Raw genomic sequence first — 21,006 nt, forward strand, 5'->3', positions numbered from 1 at the left:
TCGTTGATTTCACAAGAAGAAGCAGCAGCATTCGCATGATAACTGACATCAAAACCTGCGTGAAGAACAGCAGCGGGTTAGTGGATCGCATCGTGGCAATGCCACCGAGCCCACCGCTCAGCAATGTATAAGCCGCACCAGTTCTTCTAATCTCACTAAGGCCGGTGATATCCCAAACAATGTCTGATAGTTCCTCAAAGAGCCCTGCTAAGCTAGCCTCACTCGAGAGGGTTCGGGTGTTAAATGTTGCAAGGATAAGTTTCCATAGGTGGCCTGTCCAGACCCAGAGATTCTTAGCACCCTCTGCTGCGTTAGAGGTCTGACCACTGCCTTGGTTAGGTGCTCTGCAGCTGCTGGGGACTGAGGGCCATTGCTTAATTGTAGGAATCACGACGGAGGTACCTTGCATATGCTGTACCTTGAGGGTATAATGAATGAATGAATGAATGGTGTCAGAGCCTTGGTACAAATATTTTATGACTGCCTCTTGACTAGCGACATATGGTGATCGGTCGTCTTTGCGACCGTGTTTACCATATGTGGTGTGAAGCGCTACACTAGGCATATGTGTTTTGTCACTGAGAAAGTCAGTTTGTACCGTAGATGACTTTTTATTCAAATGTTCTATTTACATTTCTTCTGAGTGTGTGGAACTGTTTTCAACAGAAAGGAACACTAGGGCACAGGAAAGCATGCTGAAAACTTGTTTGTGTTACTGTTTATGATTCCATGTAGTGCTTGTTGTCATGCCATGAAAAGCTTGCAGCATCACTGTCAGCGGCATATTCCTTCTTGGGTGACAAATTTCTACTGAACGTTTGGCTTTCGTCAGTGTTTGCAGTATGTGCTTGATTTCACTGTGTCTGTGGAAGGTGATCTTCACTTCGACTTCATAGTGGGCAAATGAACAATCCACCTGGCTAAGTTGCAAAGCAGCCATCATCAGTAATAGCCTGTGCAAGTACCAGAATGACTCCTGCCCGCTTCTCTGTGAAGTTACATGCTTCATGAACTTTTTGAAAGCAGCCCCAAGAAATGCATACGACTTTCTTAAATAGGGGAGAAGAATGTGATGAGAATGCGATGCAGATTGTTTAGAGTGCACACCATTGAAAGAGAAAGACTGCATTCGTGAAGTGGTATGCTGCTGGCTTTCCTTGGCATCTAGGGCTTCGGACATTGTGCCCAGGGTGCTCGCATCTGTAAAGCTTGACCAGGCCCATCAGGAAGGCGTCATGGTTCAGCACAGCATCTTCAAGCTCAAGCCTGTGACTTGAGAAGGCGTGCCCACTGCATGAATGCCACGGCATGCTCGTAGCCCCACTGCCTGGTGCTACGGTCATCACAGTGACGGTGCATGTAAGTGAAACGCCTATTCTGGGAAGGAGACAGTCATTTACCATCTTTACTAGTGAAAAGCACTAGGACTCCTTTGATAGGTATTGGTTAGTGAAGAATGGTAGCTCAATGTTTATCGTTCAAACTTTAAACAGACATAGCCAGACATCTAAATGATCTTGTGTGTTTTTGAGAGCTGCAATGTATATGTTTTGTCACTGTCCTTTATAAGTGTCCCATACAATCCTCTTCCATAAACAGCATTCCTTCATGTTACTGGCCTATCTTTAATGCTTCCGGTAACCTGGCCCTATACACAGACCCCTTTCCTATCACAGGGTGTCATGTTGCTATGCAAACACAGTATACAGCGGGAGTATCCTCTGTAAACTTCACTGGAGCCAAGTAAACTCCGTGTATGTGCAGCCATGGCAGTCAGTACCAGTAACGCTCACCAAAAGATGAGAATGATCTTCTACAGTGCCCTAATTTCAGCATTTAGGTCTAAATGAAAGTGCTGAACTTGTAGCTAAGACAACAATGGTACCATCATAACAGGATGAAAAGAATATTTTCTTTTGCACTAGTGTGGTGATCAACAAGGGTTACACCTCCACACAATGGTCAATGTCTTATACTGGCCATAAATGTGAACGCTGGCTGGGCATTACCACTTGACGTTACTCACACATATGTATTTCATTAACCACCACAAACTGGTACCCATTGGCTCACTCACAGCGCAGCCACCGTGCAAATCGACAGCCATGAAATGGCAGTGACACTGCTTAATCTGTCCATAAAACAGCAGCACAAGACAATTAGACAGAACTGGCTTGTGAGTGCCGCTTATCCGTTGTGCCAGGCTCTTCCTCGTCAGCCTCTTCAGAACAGCTCTCCTGGTGAGTGTTCCAGTCTTTGCGCTGACAAAATGGGCTGCAGTAGCTGACCCGATGGCACCCGGTGCACTCCAACAAGGCTTCCCGGTTGCAGTTGGCACACCTCTGGTTGCAGAGATCAAAAATGAAAACTATGTCAAATGACAAAAATTTGTCATGTTAAATGGTCAAAGGTTGACTTTCTCAATGTCTTTTCAGACATTACAGCCAGTAATGAGCCACTGTAGCCAATGTGTGGTTTGAACTGCTTGAAGGAGTTTAAAAGAACTGAGTAAATACCCAAAGCAATCTGCATCAAGGAAAGAACTTTTCTATCATACGATGCAGCCATGACACTATGAGGAGAGCAAGCAAGGCCAACAGTTACAAGTTGTGAGTAGCTTTTATTTGGGCTGTGTTTCCTTGTCTAACCAACAAATATGTGTGAAATGAGCCAATTAAGACTCCACTGACCATCACAGTCCAACGGACATCCAGCATCTTTACATATATTTATTGCTGTGTATACTATGGAGTGTTGTACTGAACTGTTTGCATGTTTGCATTCTTTTTTCTTCTTCTTTCTTTTTTTTTTATTTCCCATGGGAAATACTGCACCGTTTTGATTGTGCATCATCATGCAAGAATGAAACATGCGCATGGCTGTGCACATTCAGACTTTTTACATATACATGCTGTCATTTCTTTCTTTCTTTAGTCCTTTAATATTTTAGATTTTTTTTACCAGGTCGATTTTTTCCTTGGTGAATATTGCATGCCCATCACTAACTGCACTGAAATTTCCTTAGTAGTTTGTTGCCATTTGATTATAGCCAATATTTCTGTTGCTGTGTCTTGGGTAGCACTCATTTACTGTTTCCACGGCTTGCTGTGGACTTGAGCAGTGTTTATACCCAGTAGATATACCTATGTATTGGCTAAGTACAAGTTGGACACTTGTTTGAATGACCTGTAGTGAAAAACAAGGTCGAATAAAATTTCTCTCACAATGCACCATGTCTGTGCATAATGCTCTGCTCAGGGAACAACAGCGATTGTTTGTGGTTTGTTTAACCTTCTGGTGCTGCTTTATCACATGCTATGCTCCAATGCTTCCCAGTGTGTCATTACCATTTTGTGCTAGTGTCTACTGATACAGTCATCCCGGATATATCGAACTAGAAGGGGATTGCGGAATGATCTGATATTTAAATTTAAGATATGTCTATTTGAAGCTTATCTGGGACCTCTGTGCATCTCTGACAGTTTTCCAAGATCGTAAATGTGGGATTTTACCGATTTTATTCTCCAAGGCTGTGTTAAATGCACAAAAGCTGACTTATTTTTTGCACACGGATGTCACAAGTCACTCGCACTGATTTACTGATCACAACATTAACCCTAAAAGCTTACATCGCCTAGACACGAGACCATGGTGCACTTCGCGCATGTCGTGGTGCTTGTTGCACATTTTTATTCAAGATAATGTAGAAATGGACGCACCGCAGAAGCAAACCAGCTTGTATGAATTCGTGCCATGCTGCCATTGGTGCACTTGTACTGCAAATCATGTGTGAATGTGCCGGGCCGCATGTCCATTACCATACCAACAATACGCTGTTTAAATGGCCTATCATCATACATAGGCAATGAGCCAAGCAGACTGTGTCGAGTTTCATGACCAACATGCTGCTGGAACTAGTCGTCCTTGCTTCTCAACCACCGCAAAAAAGTCCGCACATCTCTTCTTGCGTGCCACTCAGTCCTCAGACGTTCAGCGCTCCGACCCTTCATTCTTGGCCCTTCTCCTCTGGATGCTGTGTCAGTGACTGCCGGCACTATGCACATGCTGTTAGTTTCGAAAGTGGCTTTCAGCTTGCAGAACATTCAAGTCCATTAATGCGGAAAGTTGAGCTAGTTGTTGATTAATCATCATATCTTGCTGGTGAAGCAGCGCACTGACACTTTGCAGTGAGGTCATCACAAGTGATGACACTTTGCAGCGAGTGTCGTCTTTTCTTGTGTGTCTTCACTGTGTCCGTTTCAGTGCGCTGCTTCACCAGCAAGGTATATTCAAGTACATTCCGACTCAATCTTCAATTGTGTGAGTAAATCGAATAGAATATTTTTCGAATACTAACACTATTGGTTTTGCAAAAATGTAGTTTTTGGATATTGCTACTGTCAACGATGCCACCGCATACTGTGTACATCATGAACCGTAGGAGCTTTCTAAGTGCCATGACACACAAAGATGATTTTATTTGCTGCCCACATCAGCTTGGCAGCACAGTAAAATAGCAACACTTCGTAAAGGGAGCAGTAGGCTTAAATGAATAATGGCAATCACAGTTCTTCTAGCAGTAAAAATGAAGCGCAAAATTTACTCAGGCACTATGTCAGTAAAATAAAAGAAAACAGCAAGCAAGTATGAAAAATTCAATATAGAGACAGAGGTTCACATGTCTTACATATACTTGTATAAATATAGTTTTTACAAATATATACACTTGCTTTCATGGCAGAAAGGGTCTATCACGGTTTTCGAAAGGGTCTATCTACAATCACGCAGCTTATTTCGACGGTACACGAGATATCGAGTGTACTTGACCAGGCTGGTCAAATTGACATTCTGTTTTTAGACTTATCAAAAGCCTTCGATAGAGTGCCTCATGGAAAATTATTGTATAAATTAGCGTATAGGGTTACCTTTGTACATTATTCAGTGGATTGCCTCGTACCTAGTTGATAGAAAGCAGTTTGTGGAAATTGATCATTGTCCGTCTAGTGCGCTGTCTGTTACCTTGGGCGTTCCACAGGGGAGTGTTTTAGGTCCGCTACTGTTTCTTCTTTACGTTAATGATTTGGTGGACGTAGTGCCTCATGGTGTATCCATAAGAATGTTTGCTAATGATTGTGCTGTTTTTAAGAAAATATCATCCACAAATGATCATTTCTTGTAGCAAAACACTCTTTCGGCAATCGATGATTGGTGTATGCGTTGGGGTATGGCGCTGAATTCGGAGAAAACTGTACTTTTGCGTGTCACAAAGAAAAAATGTCCTAGTTCTTTTTCTTATCAGCTCCATAACCAGCCTGTATTAGAAATTTCCCAATATAAGTACTTAGGCGTGACTCTAACTAATAAGCTTGCTTAATCGGAGCATATATTGGACATTTCTTTGTCAGCCCTGCGGAAGCTGTGGTTCCTTAAAAGAAAACTTAAACACGCTCCAGTTAGTACCAAGATGTTAGCTTACAATACATGTATTCGGTCAGAACTAGAGTATGCTGCTGAAGTTTCGGATCCCCATTATAAAAAGGAAGTTATGCAACTCGAAAGAGTCCAAAGAAAGGCAATAAGATTTATTTTTGATAGATACAGAAAGCACGATTCGCCATTCTTATTGATGCAGAAGTACAATGTACCGACTGTCAAGGTTCGCCAGAAAATTAATCGTCTTGGCTTTCTTCACAACTGTCTTGCAGGGAAAACTAAATTAATACTTCCCAATTGCATAAAACCTTTAACTACAAGGACAAGTAGACACAGCCATGAATGCTCTTTATCGCCAATTTTCACTAGAACCAACGCACACGAGTACATTTTTTTCCCTCGAACAGTATCCGAATGGAATTCCTTGCCCCGACAGATTTTTGAATCCGCTGACTTTATGAAGGTACTCGAGTCTCATATTGTAAACTCCGATGGATGAACATTGCTGTGGTCTTCGTGTTCTGTTGATTTTTGTTGTTGTTGATCTTCGTTACATTGAATGTATCCTTTGTAGCCCCTCCTGCTAGGGCCAAATTACTGGCCTGCAGTATTGTGTAAATAAATAAAAAAATAAAAGTGAGAGAGAAATGATGCAGCAAGTATTGAAAAAATGTGTTCTACGCATGTTAAGGTAAGAAACAATGCTGTTTTCCATGATAATTTTTATAGTTTGACAACTGCTCTAAATCAAGCTCTAGATCAGAATAGAGGAATAACAGTAATGTTTATGCACAATGTGTAGTACTATATTCCCTGAATGACCAACAGCACAGATGGCTTCCACTTTGTTGAAAGTGCACAAATGTTGCCCGTCATAGAAGTTGAAAAGTGCAGTTTCTAGGTGGCACTGTATTCATGAACTAATCATATTCTTGACTGAGTTTGGTAATTATGTAGATACATGAGCAACACTAAAGAAAAATTGTTGTCTGTTAAAATGTTTAATTGCCTTCATTTTCTAGCCTTCATTGACTCTATCTTTGTGGAAATTGTGATAGGAGTATTATCTAGCATGTTAAAATACACAATACGTTAATTGTACCACAAATATAGATGCCAACAAACATCTTGCCTCATGTATATGGACACAAGATACCAAATCCGTATCTTAAGATAGTACTAATTAAGGTACATGTATCTCTGGTATCGTCCACCCCTAAACATCAGTATTGAACTTCCCCATTCCCATGGTCAGCAAGACTCCGAGACAATAGATGTTGTGCACATTATCGATGCCAGGGATGCCTGTTAATGAGGACACATGCATGAACATCTACACCATGCCATATTGATGAACGAAAATACTCCTCACTGAAAATTCACAAATTGCAGCATCAGCCTTAGAGCAATGATGTTGCCTTTTGTCATTATCTTGCATCTGGACCTCTGACATATGCTCAGAAGGAATGATAATTAAATATTGTTGGTAAAGTAGCAGGGAAGTTTTCATTCAAATAATTATGAAGACAAATGATGAAGCATTCTCTATTTGCAATATTTATTGCATTGTGCTAAGTTCTCCATTACTTTTTGTAGCATCCTTGTACATGAGCAACAAGCACAAGCAGCCTCTGCTCAATGCGTCCTTTTTCCCAAACAAATATTGCACAAGAATTTCTGTCTGAGAAAAGCACTCGGCACATAAACACACTATGCTGAACATAATTTTTATACAAATGACATTTCTTATTACTCACCTTTGGTACAAGGTCATCCTCTGTGACTCCAGAACTTTGGATGCTGGCAGTGGCCTGAGTTGTTTCCTTTTCAGTGCGCACTTCCATCACACTCCTTGACAAGCTCATCTGTGCCTCAACCCAAGTGTTGCTCATGGCCTGTCTCAACAGGTTCAAGGAGGACAATGTAAGAGAATTCAGCGAGAAATACTGTACACAACCTTTCCGACGAAGAATGATTTCAGATGCTGCTGCACAAGAGAGAATATGGTAACAAAGATTTGTCAAACTTAAAGGGACACTAAAGGCTAATACTAAGTTGACGTGGACTGTTTAAATACCGTTCCAAAACCCTCGCAACGCTCGTTTTGTGCCAGGAAAAGACTTGTTTACGAGAAAATTGCACCTGAAGGGTACGGATACCTATCTCGAAATTCAAATCTCCCACCACCCAAACGTGGGAGTGGTGATGTTGCATATGCCCTTTGCTGCCGTCGGTGAGTGAAATGGCGTGCGACAGACGGCAGCACCGAGCCAAGACAGATAAAGTCAGAGCGGCGGATTCTCTGCCGCAGCTGCTTTTTGGCTAAGTGGTGTAGACCGTTTGAGCATCTCGCGACATCACATGGAAGGTGAATTCTCTGCTACTTGCAGTTTGTGCGAGTTTCGCAAGCCAGCAAAACCAGCGCAGCACTACGCGATAACTACTGAAATGCGAAAGCATGGGCGGCGTGCAGCCGAGAAAACACGAAACTGTTCGACCGCCCACATCGTTGTCCCGGGTGATTTCAATAAGTTCTTAAAGATGAAATAGAACTGGACAAGTAGCATTTTATTTCGTATTATAATACAATAGGAGGATGTTATGAGCAATGAGTGGTTGACTACTAGTGACAGAACTTAGCTGAGGAGTGCTTTCGTGATGGGGCAAGTGCTCCAATGTCCCGGGGGAGTCTCTAATCACGTCGTTCATTTACCTAATTTTTCTATTATTAAGGCTCTGTCTGCGATAATATTGACGCCTTAGTGATTCTCGAGCAATAATCTATCACTTTAGCTTGACTTAGTATTTGCCTTCAGTGTCCGTTTAAGTGACAAATATACTAAAGCTCAAGCTAGAAAATACTAAACTTAGCTTTACTACAGGATAGCTTGCATTTTTCTTTTGAACAATACACAAGCCTTGTTCTACATTATTACTTACAGCGCACACTTCAAACCTGGATAAAAAAGAGAGACGATACACAAGTGCTAACTCACAACTAAATGTTTATTGTTTTCAAACAGTCATATAAATAGAAAAACTCGCGCACCGTACATTTCCTCAACCAAAAGCAAAACAAAACAGAAGAGCGGTGTAAAAAGATAGTGCAATATTTTTAAAGATTAAAAACATATTTTCTTGTTGCGCAGTGTGAATGACGCCTGGCTTATGCACATGCCCCACATTTATTGATTAGGTAGGCCTCTGAAATGAGGTGGGCCTTTTCATTTTTATTTATCCAGATTACGTGTGCGCATTCAAAAATGGGCTTGCAACTGCAAGCTGCGCAATGGGTTGCCAAATGTGGTAGACCAGCGTTCTTTAATCTGGAGGAATGTTCTTGCAACCTTTTGTGTTTACCCCTGCTCATTTGGACAATTGTAACAAGGTCCGCATGACATAGCAATGCAGCAAATGGACATTTGGTAGCAGTAAAAAAATATAGTCTACAAAAGATAAACAGAAATATTCACGAAACATCTCATAGCATCATAGCATCATAGCAAATGTTTGTTACACAATGTTTACCTGATAATGGGTTTCATGGTATTTAAATGTACCAAGACATTACGCTGACTAGCATGGGAAACATCAACAGCACACGCTAAAAGACGTGTACTTCTTTTCATTGTTGGACCTGTTGATACATGCGTAGACTAAGTGTAGATCAGAAATGGAAAGAGAGAAGCAGTGGGGTCTACAGGACAGGGTGGTCACTTGGCCTAGCACATCAGAAGCTGGAACTGGGAGTAAAAACCTAAGCCATTGTCATGGGAACAGGAAAGACCTAAGACATGACCTTCTTGCAAGGCTAACCCTTCAGAGTTTTTATTTTCTTCCGAATGCAGAGCTGATGATGTGTGGTGTTTTATGGCGCAAGGGCCAGGTTTGGCCAAAGAGCGCCATGACAGGTGGTAATGTTGACGATGCATTGTGGACGACGTGCACAATGAACACATCATGGTAGATGTGATATGGCTGTAAAAGGGCCTAAAAACTTCTACTGTAAGTGGAGTATAATATATAGGTGCTAAAATAATGACAGTAACTAGGATATGATGTGGGCTATGGCAATGGGCTTTCGTTAAAACATGATGCAATAAAACATAACACTGGCACCAGAGTTTCAAGAGAGCCCTTGAATGCAGGGCTGTTAGTCGTGTGCTAAAAGTTGCCTGGCCAGATGATTTTCAGGGTGTCCGTTTGGGCGAAAAACTCTAAGACTGTTTGCAGATCAAAAAGCGGTTCATCGCTAAGAAAAAATGCACGGTGAAGGGGTAAATCCTCGCGAGATGCAGCAGGGAAATACTTTTTCCTCTCTGTTTCTATTGCAGGGCACTGAATAAGAACATGGAGGACTGTGAGACTATTGCCGCACTTAACAGTTAACAGTTGGAGGATCGCCCCGTCAAGAGATCAGAGTGGGTACCGTATGTGTGGCCTATCCTTAATCGGCAAAGAAGTACTTCCTAGTACCTTGCTATTTTCCCATTTATCCAGTTCCCCAGTTTTGGTTTTATTATGTGAAGCTTATTCATTGCTTGTGTATCCACTCGCCAATTATTCCTCAATTTACTGCGTAGAAAAGGCTTTAGGTCTGTGGCAGGGATGGGGATATATGAATCAGCATCGCTAAATGTCACTGACCTAGGCGCTTTGGTCAGCAGCTTCGTTGCCTTTTATACCTTTGTGACCAGGTACCCAGCATATGACAATCACTTGATTGCACATATATAGGGAGCACAACAGACTGTACAGCTCACTAAAAACTGAGTTTTTATATTTTCTTGGGCTAAGTAGTGCTCCGACTACACTTAATGAGTCTGTAAACACAATAGCCCTAGCAAGTTTTGTGAGCCTTGTGTTTTGAACAGCCGATAGTATAGTGTAGGTTTCAGCTGTAAATATACTTGTGTGTGGATTTAGTGCCCCGGATACTGAAAATGAAGGTCCCAGAGCTGCGTAGGAAACTCCTTCAGAGGACTTGGAATCGTCTGTATAGTATTCTGTACAGGAGTACTTCTCCTGAAGTTCACGAAAATGGAATTCTATATGTGCTTCTGGCGCCCTCTTAGATATTTCTACGAAAGAAACGTCGCATTCAATGGTCTGCCATTCCCATGGTGGGAGCAGGCGAGTGGGTGCCATTAGGACATTCTCTGGGACTAAGACACCTGTTTCTTCGGCCAGTGTTGTCAAATGAAGGCTCAACGGAGCTCTAATAGCTGGGCGGTTACGAAATAATCTGCCTGTAGACACTTCATGAACAGATGAGTGACATGGATGCTGCACGTCTGATTTAACCTTGAGAGCATAGGGAAAAAGTTGAATATGTTATTTGGAGATGTAATGACCATTCATTACACTCCACATACAGGCTTTCTACGGGACTTGTACTAAAAGCGCCTGTAGCCAGGCGTAGACCCAAGTGGTGAATGGGATCTAGCATCTTTAAAGCACTAGGCGCAGCAGAGCTATATACTATTGCTCCATAGTCGAGGCGGGACCATATAAGGCTTTTGTAGAGGTTCAAAAGGCATCTCCTGTCACTTCCCCAAGATGTGCGGGACAAGAGCTTTAGTAAATTCATTGTCTTCAGACATCTCGCTCTCAGATACTTAAGGTGAGGAACTAATGTTAGTTTAGAGTCTAAGATGATTCCTAAAAATTTATGTTCGTGACTCACAGATAGCGGCTGTCCATTAAGATGGACAACAGGGTCAGGTAATATACCTCTCTTTTTAGAGAATAGAACGCATGTGCTTTTTTGGTGGTTTAACTTGAATCCACTCTCGTCAGCCCACTTAGATACGCATGTGCTTTTTTGGGGGTTTAAGTTGAATCCATTCTCGTCAGCCCACTTAGATATTTTGTTTAGGCCAAGCTGTATATGTCGCTCACAGATAGAAATATTGCATGATTTAAATCATACCTGTACGTCATCCACATACACTGAATAAAACATTGTTCGTGGTATGACGCTATAGAGGGAATTCGTTTTTACGATGAAGAGCATGCAGCTCAGTACACCACCTTGTGGCACACCTGTTTCCTGCATAAATTGACGAGATAGCACTTTACCAACCCTCACATGCAACATACGGTTAGAGAGGTAGCTTTGAATCAGATTCAAGAGATTGCTTCTGACACCCATACAAGCCAGATCACGAAGAATTCCAAAATGCCACGAAGGCATCTCGGATATTCGCTTCCATGCGGACAAGGTGATCTGTCGTACATCTACCCTCCCTAAAACCACACTGCAAGGGGTCTAGTATTTTGTTGCTTTCAAGATAATGAATTAGGCATCTGTTTACCATTTTCTCAAATAGTTTACATAGGCAGCTTGTCAGGGCTATAGGCCTGTAGCTGCAGACCGAAGTTGGATCCTTGCCCTTTTTGAGAATAGGAATTACGACTGCTTGCTTCCAGCCAGATGGAATGTAACTGGCAGAGAATATGGAATTAAAGAGTGATAGTAGTGTTTTGTGTGTTTCGGCGTGTAGGTGTTCAATCATCTCATAAACTATTCGATCGCCTCCAGGAGCTGATTTATTGCAACAGTTCAGTGCAGCCTGAAATTCCATGTTAAAAGGCCGATTGCAAGGTTCGTTTTTATTTCCTTTCTGGTTCAGAGGCTGTCGTTCCGCTTGACGCTGATATCTTAGAAATGTATTTGAGTAGTGGGATGAACTCAAGATGTACTGGAAATGTGCCCCTAGCGAATCAGCTTGGTCCACAATAGTGTCTCCTTGTGTGTTCATTAAAGGTAGAGGATCAGTTTTGCGGCCTTTTATTTCGTTGACCCTATTCCAGGCTTTCCGTTCGTCTGTATATGAATTGATGCTACTGATGTATTTTTGCCAACTTTTGCGTTTGGCCTGGCAGCGTGTTCTTCCAGCTAGTGACTTTATTTTCTTGAAATTGATAAGATTCTCGGCAGTTGGAGATACGCGAAGGTGACTCCAAGCCTTATTTTGATTTTTATGAGCTTCTTTGCACTCCGCATTCCACCAGGGCACACGTCGCCTTGTGGGCGGTCCATTTGATTCAGGGATACACAGTGACACCGCATCAACAATAAATGCTGTCAAATGAGCCACGGCATCATCAATAGGAAGTGCAGAGATGTCTTCCTGGGTCATGCAGGCGAGTTCTTTATAACGTTTCCAGTCGGCTGACTCAACTATCCAGTGAGGGACGCATCAGGAGCATTGATCATGTTTTGTTGATTTTATGACAATTGGAAAATGGTTGCTCCCATATAAGTTTTTAAGCACATTCTACTCTAGATACGGTACGAGTGTACCAGATGCAATGCTCAAATCGATCGATGAGAATGTTTTGTTTGCCACGATATAGAATGTAGGCTCTTTATTATTTAGTAAGCATGCACCTGTAGTGAAGAGGAGGCTTTCTACTAAGCGTCCCCTGGCATCGCGACGACAACCTCCCCAAAGGATGTCGTGTGCATTGAAATCTCCAACGACAATAGTATAAGGTTTGAGCAGTTCATTAATAAAGCTTTGGAATTCTGTTTTTGAAAGATGGCAGTTCGGGGAGATGTATAGTGAGGAAATTGTTACTAGTTTATTAAACAGTATCGCACGGACTGCAACTGCCTCTCGGGATGTTTTAAGCTGTAATTGCCGGCAAGCAACACCCTTATCTACAATTATTGCCACACTACCAGATGAGGCAAGGGCGTCGTTGCGTTTTTTTCGGTATATGGCATACTGCCGGAGAAAGTTTGTGGGTGAAGGATTAAGATGTGTTTTTTGGACACACAGCACCTTTGGACTGTACTTATGTAAGAGTTCCTTAATGTTGTCTAGGTTGTGGAGTAAACCCCCCTGACATTCCATTGTATTATCTGTGTATCCATAATGTATCTGTTTTATGCTGTGTGTCTAAGAAATATAGATTAGAATATCTCACGAGGCCTTTCAAGGCCCCATGAAACGAAATCTCTCTATCTTCCAGACGCGCTCGAGGGAGCTGCGCCGTTCCTTGGGTGTCCGAGACGCCAGGTTTGTGCTCGTATGCATCACCTCGTCTGAGGCAGTGGATACTGCCCGCGGAGCGGGCACTTTCGCGGGAGTGGTGGGCCGATCTGCATCAGCAGTGGCCCTGGGTTCAACAGGCCCCGAGGTCTGCTGGCCCTCATTTGTGGGAAGCGGAACAGCGCTGGCTGTTCTAGTCAGGGGGGGCGGATAGCGGGACCACCGTCACTCTCCGAGTGACTTGGGCGGCTGCCGAATGATGTGGCCCTGCCCCCCGACACGCCACATCGGTGTAAGAAGAACTGGTCTGATTGTTGGAATAGAAACGCTTGCGTGCCTCTGGGAAAGTCAGATTTAGTTTCACCTTGAGTTCTATTATTTGTTTTTCTTTTTTCCACAAAGGGAAGGATCGCGAGTAAGCAGCGTGGTCTCCTTCACAGTAGGCACAGTGGGTTGCTGAACTGCAAACGTCAGAAGAGTGTTCGATGGAGCTACACTTGGCACAAGTAGCACGCCCTCTGCAGGTTTGGGACCCGTGTCCAAAACGTTGACACTTAAAACATCAACGCGGGTTTGGATGTATGGCCTGACACGTAGCTTGCAGTAACCGGTCTTGATTGATTCAGGAAGAATGCTGGTTCCAAAAGTTATGATGATATGCCTAGTTGGTATTTCTTTGTCATCTCGTCTTATTTTGATCCACTGCACTTTGACAACGTTCTGTTCTTGCCATCCTTCAAGTAATTCACTTTCACTAAGTTCGAGAAGGTCATCTTCCGATATGACCTCGCGCACTGTATTCATCATCCTGTGTGGGCATACTGAGACGGGAATGTCCCCAAACGCTACAAGTTTGGAGAGTCTGTCGTATTGTGGCTTGTCGCGAACTTCGAGGAGAAGATCACCACTTCCCATCTTTGTTACTTTATAACCTGGGCCTATTGCTTCTGTGAGGGATTAGGCTACAAGAAAAGGGGATATCATTCGGACTGTCTTAGTTTCGTGTTGACTGTGAACAACGTGGTATTTCGGAAAGGACTCTTTTGGTTGCATAAAAAAGCTGAATGGTTCATCGGTGCGCCCCCTCTTCAGGGAGCAATCAGGTAATAGGGGAAAAGCTTCAGCCATAAAAAATTGGAAAATTCGGTGGCGATGGTGGCCACCCACCACCGAGCCCAACAAGGGGACACTACAACGTCAGGAAAATACCTGCAGACGCCAGCCATGCATCGCCGCTATAACCTTATATAAGATACCCAAGTTTGGATAATTACACCAGGTTAACCCTAGCCGTCCAGAATACAGAAGTGTGAAGAAGTGATAAGGAGACAGGAAAGAAAAAACAGCGAGAGAGAAAGCAAAAGATTGAAGAGGGGGACAGGAAAAGGCGACTGCCGATTTCCTCCACGTGAGTCAGTCTGGAGGTGCCGTCTGTGTGAAGCAGAGGCCGAAGAGGTGTGTTGCCTCCGCCGGGGGGCCTCAAAGGTCCAAACACCCAGCATAGGATCAACCCCTAGGATCCCCCTTTCCCCAGACACGGCTATGCTGCGCACGACTATGCCGCGCACGGCTACACGCAGGAGGGGCCAACCCTCGTGTGCTCGGGTACGTGGTGTCGCAACACACAAAACACCTGCTGACGCAAACGCCCCTGCGGGGCCGAATGCAGAGCTCGCGCCTCTCCTGCCTCTTCTTTTGCCGCTACCGCAATCAGCAGCCAGACTTCGTCACACGGGCCCCCCTCCTGGAGAGACGGAGTCTGTTTGCAGCGAACGCACTTGTAATGTTGAGGGGCTGGAGATAGTAATGGCGAGGGAGAAGGAAGTGGAGAAAACAGGGCAATGTCAAAACTGTGAATAACGATGTTGTCGATGAAGGCAGGTTTGAGTGTTAACAGAAACGACTGTTGGCTCGTCACCGACGTCAATTGTAAAGTGTTTGGGCTTGCGGTCTAAAACAAGATACAGTCCTGTATATGGAGGCTCCAGTGACCGCTGAGTGGCGTCAGTTCGCAGAAAAACACAAGATGTCGTATTCATGTCCTTCAAGCTGAAGGGTGCTTCTACAGTCTTGTGGCGAGGCTGGATGGGTCGAGGTGCGGTGAAGGAGTGTTGCAGTCATTAGAGGAATGAGGGTGCATTGCACGTTTTGGAGAAGGAGAGATGCTGGACAAATTCGGCCGGAAGACGCAGGGTGGTATCATAAACGAGCTGGGCTGGGAAACTCTGCAAGTCTTCCTTAAAAGCAGCACAGAGACCAAAAAGTACTACCCGAAGGACATTGACCCAGTTTTCTGAGTCGACAAGGGCCATGAATGTCGCCTTAAGGCTTGTGGGCGATACACAGTCTTCTTGACGTGATGAATGCCGCGGGCGGCTAGTGAGTTGTTGGAAGAGTGCACTCTTGAACTGTTCACCTCTACCAGTTGTAATCTAGAATGGGACGTTGAATCGTGATATTCATGTGCTTATAACAGCATCTGGAACAGTTTCTGCGGTCATGTCTGGAGGTATCATGACTTCAGGCCATCGAGTAAAATGGACGACCTTGGCTAAGGCATAGCGATTTTGTTTTAATGGAGGAAGAGGTCCGATGATATCAATGCGAACTTTCTGGAAATGTTCAATGGGCGGGAGGAATGACTGAGGGGACTTCAAATCTGGCGATACATCTTAGCCCTTTGGCAAGTCAGACAAAAACGTGCCTATGCCCACACATCGACATTCATGCCTGGCCAGACATAGCACTCAGCTATGAGAACTTAGGAAGCCTTGATTCCAGGGTGAAAGAGAGAATGTAAATGTTCAAAGATGCAGCGTCTGAGATGATGCGGTAAAAAGGGGCAATAGCGACCAATGGAGATCTGACAAGTGAGTAGTGTGTCACCCTTGCAAGAAAAATGTTGCAGGTCCAAGCTGCTTGGTGCTGATTTTAAGTGCTGAAGTCTTCATCATTTTGCTGTGCGATGGCAAATTCTTTTTGTGAAACACCCATTACTGCAATGGCTTCGACTCGGCTGATAGTGCTTGCTGGAATATATAATGCTCCTTTCATCATAATCAGCCCGTTTTATGTCCACTGCAGGACGAAGTATCTGTTGGAATATATAATGCTCTTTTCATCATAATCAGCCTATTTTATGTCCACTGCAGGACGAAGGCCTCTCCCTGCGATCTCCAATTACCCCTGTTCTGCGCCAGCGATTCCAACTAGCACCCGCGAATTTCCTAATTTCATTGCCCCACCTAGTCTTTTGCCATCCTTGACTGCGCTTCCCTTCTCTTGGCACCCATTCTGTAACCCTAATGGTCCACCGGTTATCAAACCTGCACATTACATAACCTGCCCAGCTTCATTTTTTTTCTCTTTATGTCAATTAGAATATCGGCTATACCCATTTGCTCTCTGATCCCAACCACTCCCTTTCTGTCTCTTAACGTTATGTCTAGCATTCTTCGTTCCATTGCTCTTTGTGCGGTCCTTAACTTGTTCTCAAGCTTCTTTGTCAGTCTCCAAGTTTCTGCCCCATATGTCAGCACCGGTAAAATGCACTGATAGTACACCTCCCTTTTCAATGATAATGGCAAGCTTCCAGTCAGGAGCTCACAATGTCTGCCGTATGCGATCCAACGCATTTTTATTCTTCTCTGAATTTCCTTCTCATGATCAGGGTTCCCTCTGATTAACTGACCTAGGTAAATATACTCCTTCACAGACTCTTGAGACTGACTAGTGATCCCGAACTCTTGTTTCCTTGCCTGGCTATTCATGATTGTCTTTGTCTTCTGCATATTAATCTTCAAACCCACTCTTGCACTATCTCTGTTAAGGTCCTCAATTATTTGTTGCAACTTGTCTGCAGTATTGCTTAATAGAACAATGTCATTAGCAAACTGAAGGTTGCTGAGATATTCGCCGTTGATCCTTACTCCTAAGCCTTCAGAGTTTAGTAACTTGAACACTTCTTCCAAACATGTGGTGAATAGCATTAGAAAGATTGTGTCTCCTTGTCTGACCCCTTTCTTTATAGGTATCTTCCTACTTTTCTTATGTAGAATTAAGGTGGCTGTGCAATCTCTATAGATATCTTCCAGGGTATTTACGTAAGCGGTCTGTACTCCTTGATTACACAATGCCTCTATGACTGCTGGTATCTCTACTGAATCAAATGCTTTTTTGTAATCTATGAAAGCCATATAAAGAGGCTTATTGTACTCTGCAGATTTCTCGATAACCCGATTAATGACATGGATGTGATCCACCGTAGAGTATCCTTTCCTGAAGCCAGCCTGTTCCCTTGGTTGACTAAAGTCCAACGTTGCCCTTATTCTATCGGAGATTATTTTGGTAAATATTTTCTATGATACTGGGAGTAAGCTAATGGGCCTATAATTTTTCACTTCTTTAACGTCTATCTTTTTGGGGATTAGTATAAGATTCGCATTCTTGCAGTCGATAGACACTTCGTATAGAGAGCCGCCAGTTTTCCTAGCATTATGTCTCCTCCATCTTTGATTAAATTGGCCGTTATTCCATCCTCTACTGCCGCTTTTCGCACTTTCATGCCTTGCAAAGCCCTTGTGACCTCATTTCTAGTTATAGGAGGAGTTTCTGTATACTGCTCATTATTGTTTCCAATAGAGTACTCCTGAGTCCTCTGGGTACTGTACAGGTCAGTATAGAATTCTTCCGCTGCTTTTATTATACCTTTGAGATTGCTGATGATACTACCCTGCTTATCTTTCAGTGCATACATCTTGGTTTGTCCTATGCCAAGTTTTCTCCTCACTGATTTCAGGCTGTATCTATTTTTTACGGCTTCTTAAGTCTTTCTCATGTTTTAATTTCTAATATCACTTATTTCCATTTTGTTGATCAGTTTTGACAGTTCCGCAAATTCTATCTTATCTCTTGAGTTGGACACTTTCATTCTTTGTCGTTTCTTTCTTAGGTCCTTTGTCACTTGGGAGAGTGTGCCTACTGGTTGCCTAGGTGCCTTGCCTTCCACTTCAGTTGCTGCCTCTAAAGCCAGCCTCGTTATGGTTTCATTCATTACCTCTATGTCATCATCATCATCTCTCTGTTCTAAGGCTGCATATTTGTTTGCTAGTACTAGCCTAAATTTGTCTGCTTTTACCCTCACTGCCTCTAAGTTGATCTGTTTTTTCTTAATAAATTTTGCTCTTTCTCTGTTCAAATTGAGGTGAATCCCAGCCCTCACTAACCTGTGGTCACCGTCACTAGCCAGCGACGGTGACCAAAAGAGAAATGTACGGCGAGCACGTGGGTTGCTGGACATCCCGTTGACATCCCAGTGCAGCAGCGCTGGGATCCGAGAGGTGTTGAATATCCTTGTGAAGGATAGGAAAACTATCGTGCTGTGGGACTGAAGGATTGGTTGTGGTATGCACATTTGTAAACAATCACGAAGTAGTTGGATGAGCCCTGGCGTTGTGAGTTTCGACCTCGGTCACTTGGGAAGCAACAAGGTTTGGGGATGACACCTTGCAGAGTTTGTGGGCCAGGCACGCCAGAGCAGAAAGGCTATGGTCCGATGCACCTAGTAGCACCATTTGGATGGGAACTGGGAGACGTTGAAGGGCGTTGAAGGGCAGGGAGATATTGCAGTAATAATTTAGACCACCTATGATTCATGCACCCAAGGCATGGTAGAGGATTCCACCCTCATCAGAATGTGGCTGCTGTGACTGGGAATACAACCTGTGACATTAAACTCAGCAGCAGTTTTAAGGATCAGTTTCAAGAAAAGGAGTCGGCAGTGGATTATATAGAGTGGCGAGATTGCAGGCGCAGCTAGTGTCAGCTTATGGTGGGCAGGGGTAATTTGAAACCACACTGGGACTGAAATAAATTTGCTGATAAAACACACCTTAATTAACAATTTCATAAAGCTGTACCTTCACTGGCTCTTTTTGTTATTTATTATGCATTACCGGTGCTATAAAGCATTGCTTATTATACTTTTATTGGTTTTTTCTACAAGCAACTAACCCTCTTATAGCCTGTGGGGTTCTCACCCGTACTCTTGGGACAAAGGAACGACGACACAGTAGTGCAAACAATCACAACGGCATTTATTGCACCTTTCATAGATGAATGCCTGCTAGCCGAGTTGCTATCCCCAAAACATACCTATGGACGCGCGACAAATCTAGAAGTCCGACTCACCGCAACGGGATAACAAGCGAATATGTTTGCCCCATGCTGGATCCCAACGCCTGGTCGTTCGCGTGAATGTACGGCCACGCGAACGGTGGCGCGTTCGAAGGCGGCCACGCGAGACGGTCTCGCAGAAGCATGGATGGAACCCACGAGAGACATGGAACCCAAGAGAGAAAGCTTTCTCCTTTTCGCTCCCAAGTAACCCCACCGAAGGCGGCGTTAGCAGCGCAACACTCGCGCCATCTCTCGTAGTGTGCCTCAACCAGAGCGACTGCCGCGGGCAACACGCAGTCCACGCGGCGAAGCCGGATTGCAGGAAAAGGGAGCTATGCGGGAAAAACAACACATCAGGGGATGCGTGAGAGTCGCGCATCCCCACAAACTAAATGTTCAATATCATACAAGACACATTTGTCATGGCAACCTGCTATCCCCTAGGATGAATCGTGTTATGTGATGGCATGCTTAGCACATTAAATTTATTAACCTCACAGCTAAAGTGTGTTTTAAATAAGGAACCATCGCAGAGGTACCCACCTCTTTTTTCTCATTTTCAAGTTGCATTCTAAGTTGCCGAAGCGCTGCTTCCCTCGTCATAACACTTTGTGCCTTCACCATGTCCACTTGCTTCTGAAGTTCTTGCACTTGCTTTGTGAGATTCTTCACCATCTGCAAGGATGTTTCAGAATGAGTACAAATAAGTAGGCCTTTTCTATAAAAGAAATATTAGAGTGATGACAGTAAACTCTGCATGGCTGCACAGAAGTAATGACTATGTCAGTGACAATATCCTGAATTTGAAAGAAATTTACATTGCTCTGAAGAGTTATCCACGGTTAATCACTGGTAAGTAATTGCCATTTCTTCAGCCATTACCTATACTTGTAAGTTAATTTCACTCTATAAGTGCAACTAACAAATCCCAACAATATACATCCACCACAGTGAAAGAGTGACACGTTAAGGTCAATAAAACATCAAATAGTAGTAGGAAAGCTATGACTTTAGCATTAAACACCAATCAAGCACTTACACAAAATTTGGAGATAAGTGCAAAAAAATAGGAAGTGGGTGCTTGTTCAACTTGAGAGAAAAAATTCAGAAAGAGCATCTGATTGGGTAGGCACTTGCTGGATCCAATTAAAGAAAAAATGGTGGCAGTTTTGGGATCTTAGCTAATAGTGAAAGCAGCATTCCGGGCAAGTTGGTAATCTATTACTCAAATGATATTGCACAACAAAAAATGACACGCACGTAAGAGAAGATGACACACTAAGCGCAAACTTTCAACTAAGTTTATTGCACCCCTGAATCGATTTTATACATGTGAAGCAGTGTAGACTGCACATGCGCTTGCATGAAAATCAACTGCGCATTCATGTAACAT

At 43.5% G+C, this 21,006-nt stretch overlaps 1 protein-coding gene across 1 annotated transcript in view; it reads right to left on the minus strand.

The window, feature by feature from the left end:
* Nucleotides 1–1,890: 1,890 nt before the first annotated feature.
* Nucleotides 1,891–21,006, minus strand: part of LOC139050831 (deformed epidermal autoregulatory factor 1 homolog) — a 75,784-nt gene continuing 56,668 nt past the window's right edge. Inside the window, exons 6-8 of the mRNA XM_070527619.1 lie at nt 20,157–20,288; nt 7,191–7,328; nt 1,891–2,342 (exon numbers count right to left, since the gene is read on the minus strand). Coding sequence (XP_070383720.1) covers nt 2,160–2,342; nt 7,191–7,328; nt 20,157–20,288 — 453 coding nt within the window. The 3' untranslated portion in view covers nt 1,891–2,159. The remainder of the gene's footprint in view (nt 2,343–7,190; nt 7,329–20,156; nt 20,289–21,006) is intronic.

Source organism: Dermacentor albipictus, chromosome 10 (genome assembly GCF_038994185.2).
Source record: "Dermacentor albipictus isolate Rhodes 1998 colony chromosome 10, USDA_Dalb.pri_finalv2, whole genome shotgun sequence".
Taxonomy (NCBI): Eukaryota; Metazoa; Arthropoda; class Arachnida; order Ixodida; family Ixodidae; genus Dermacentor; species Dermacentor albipictus.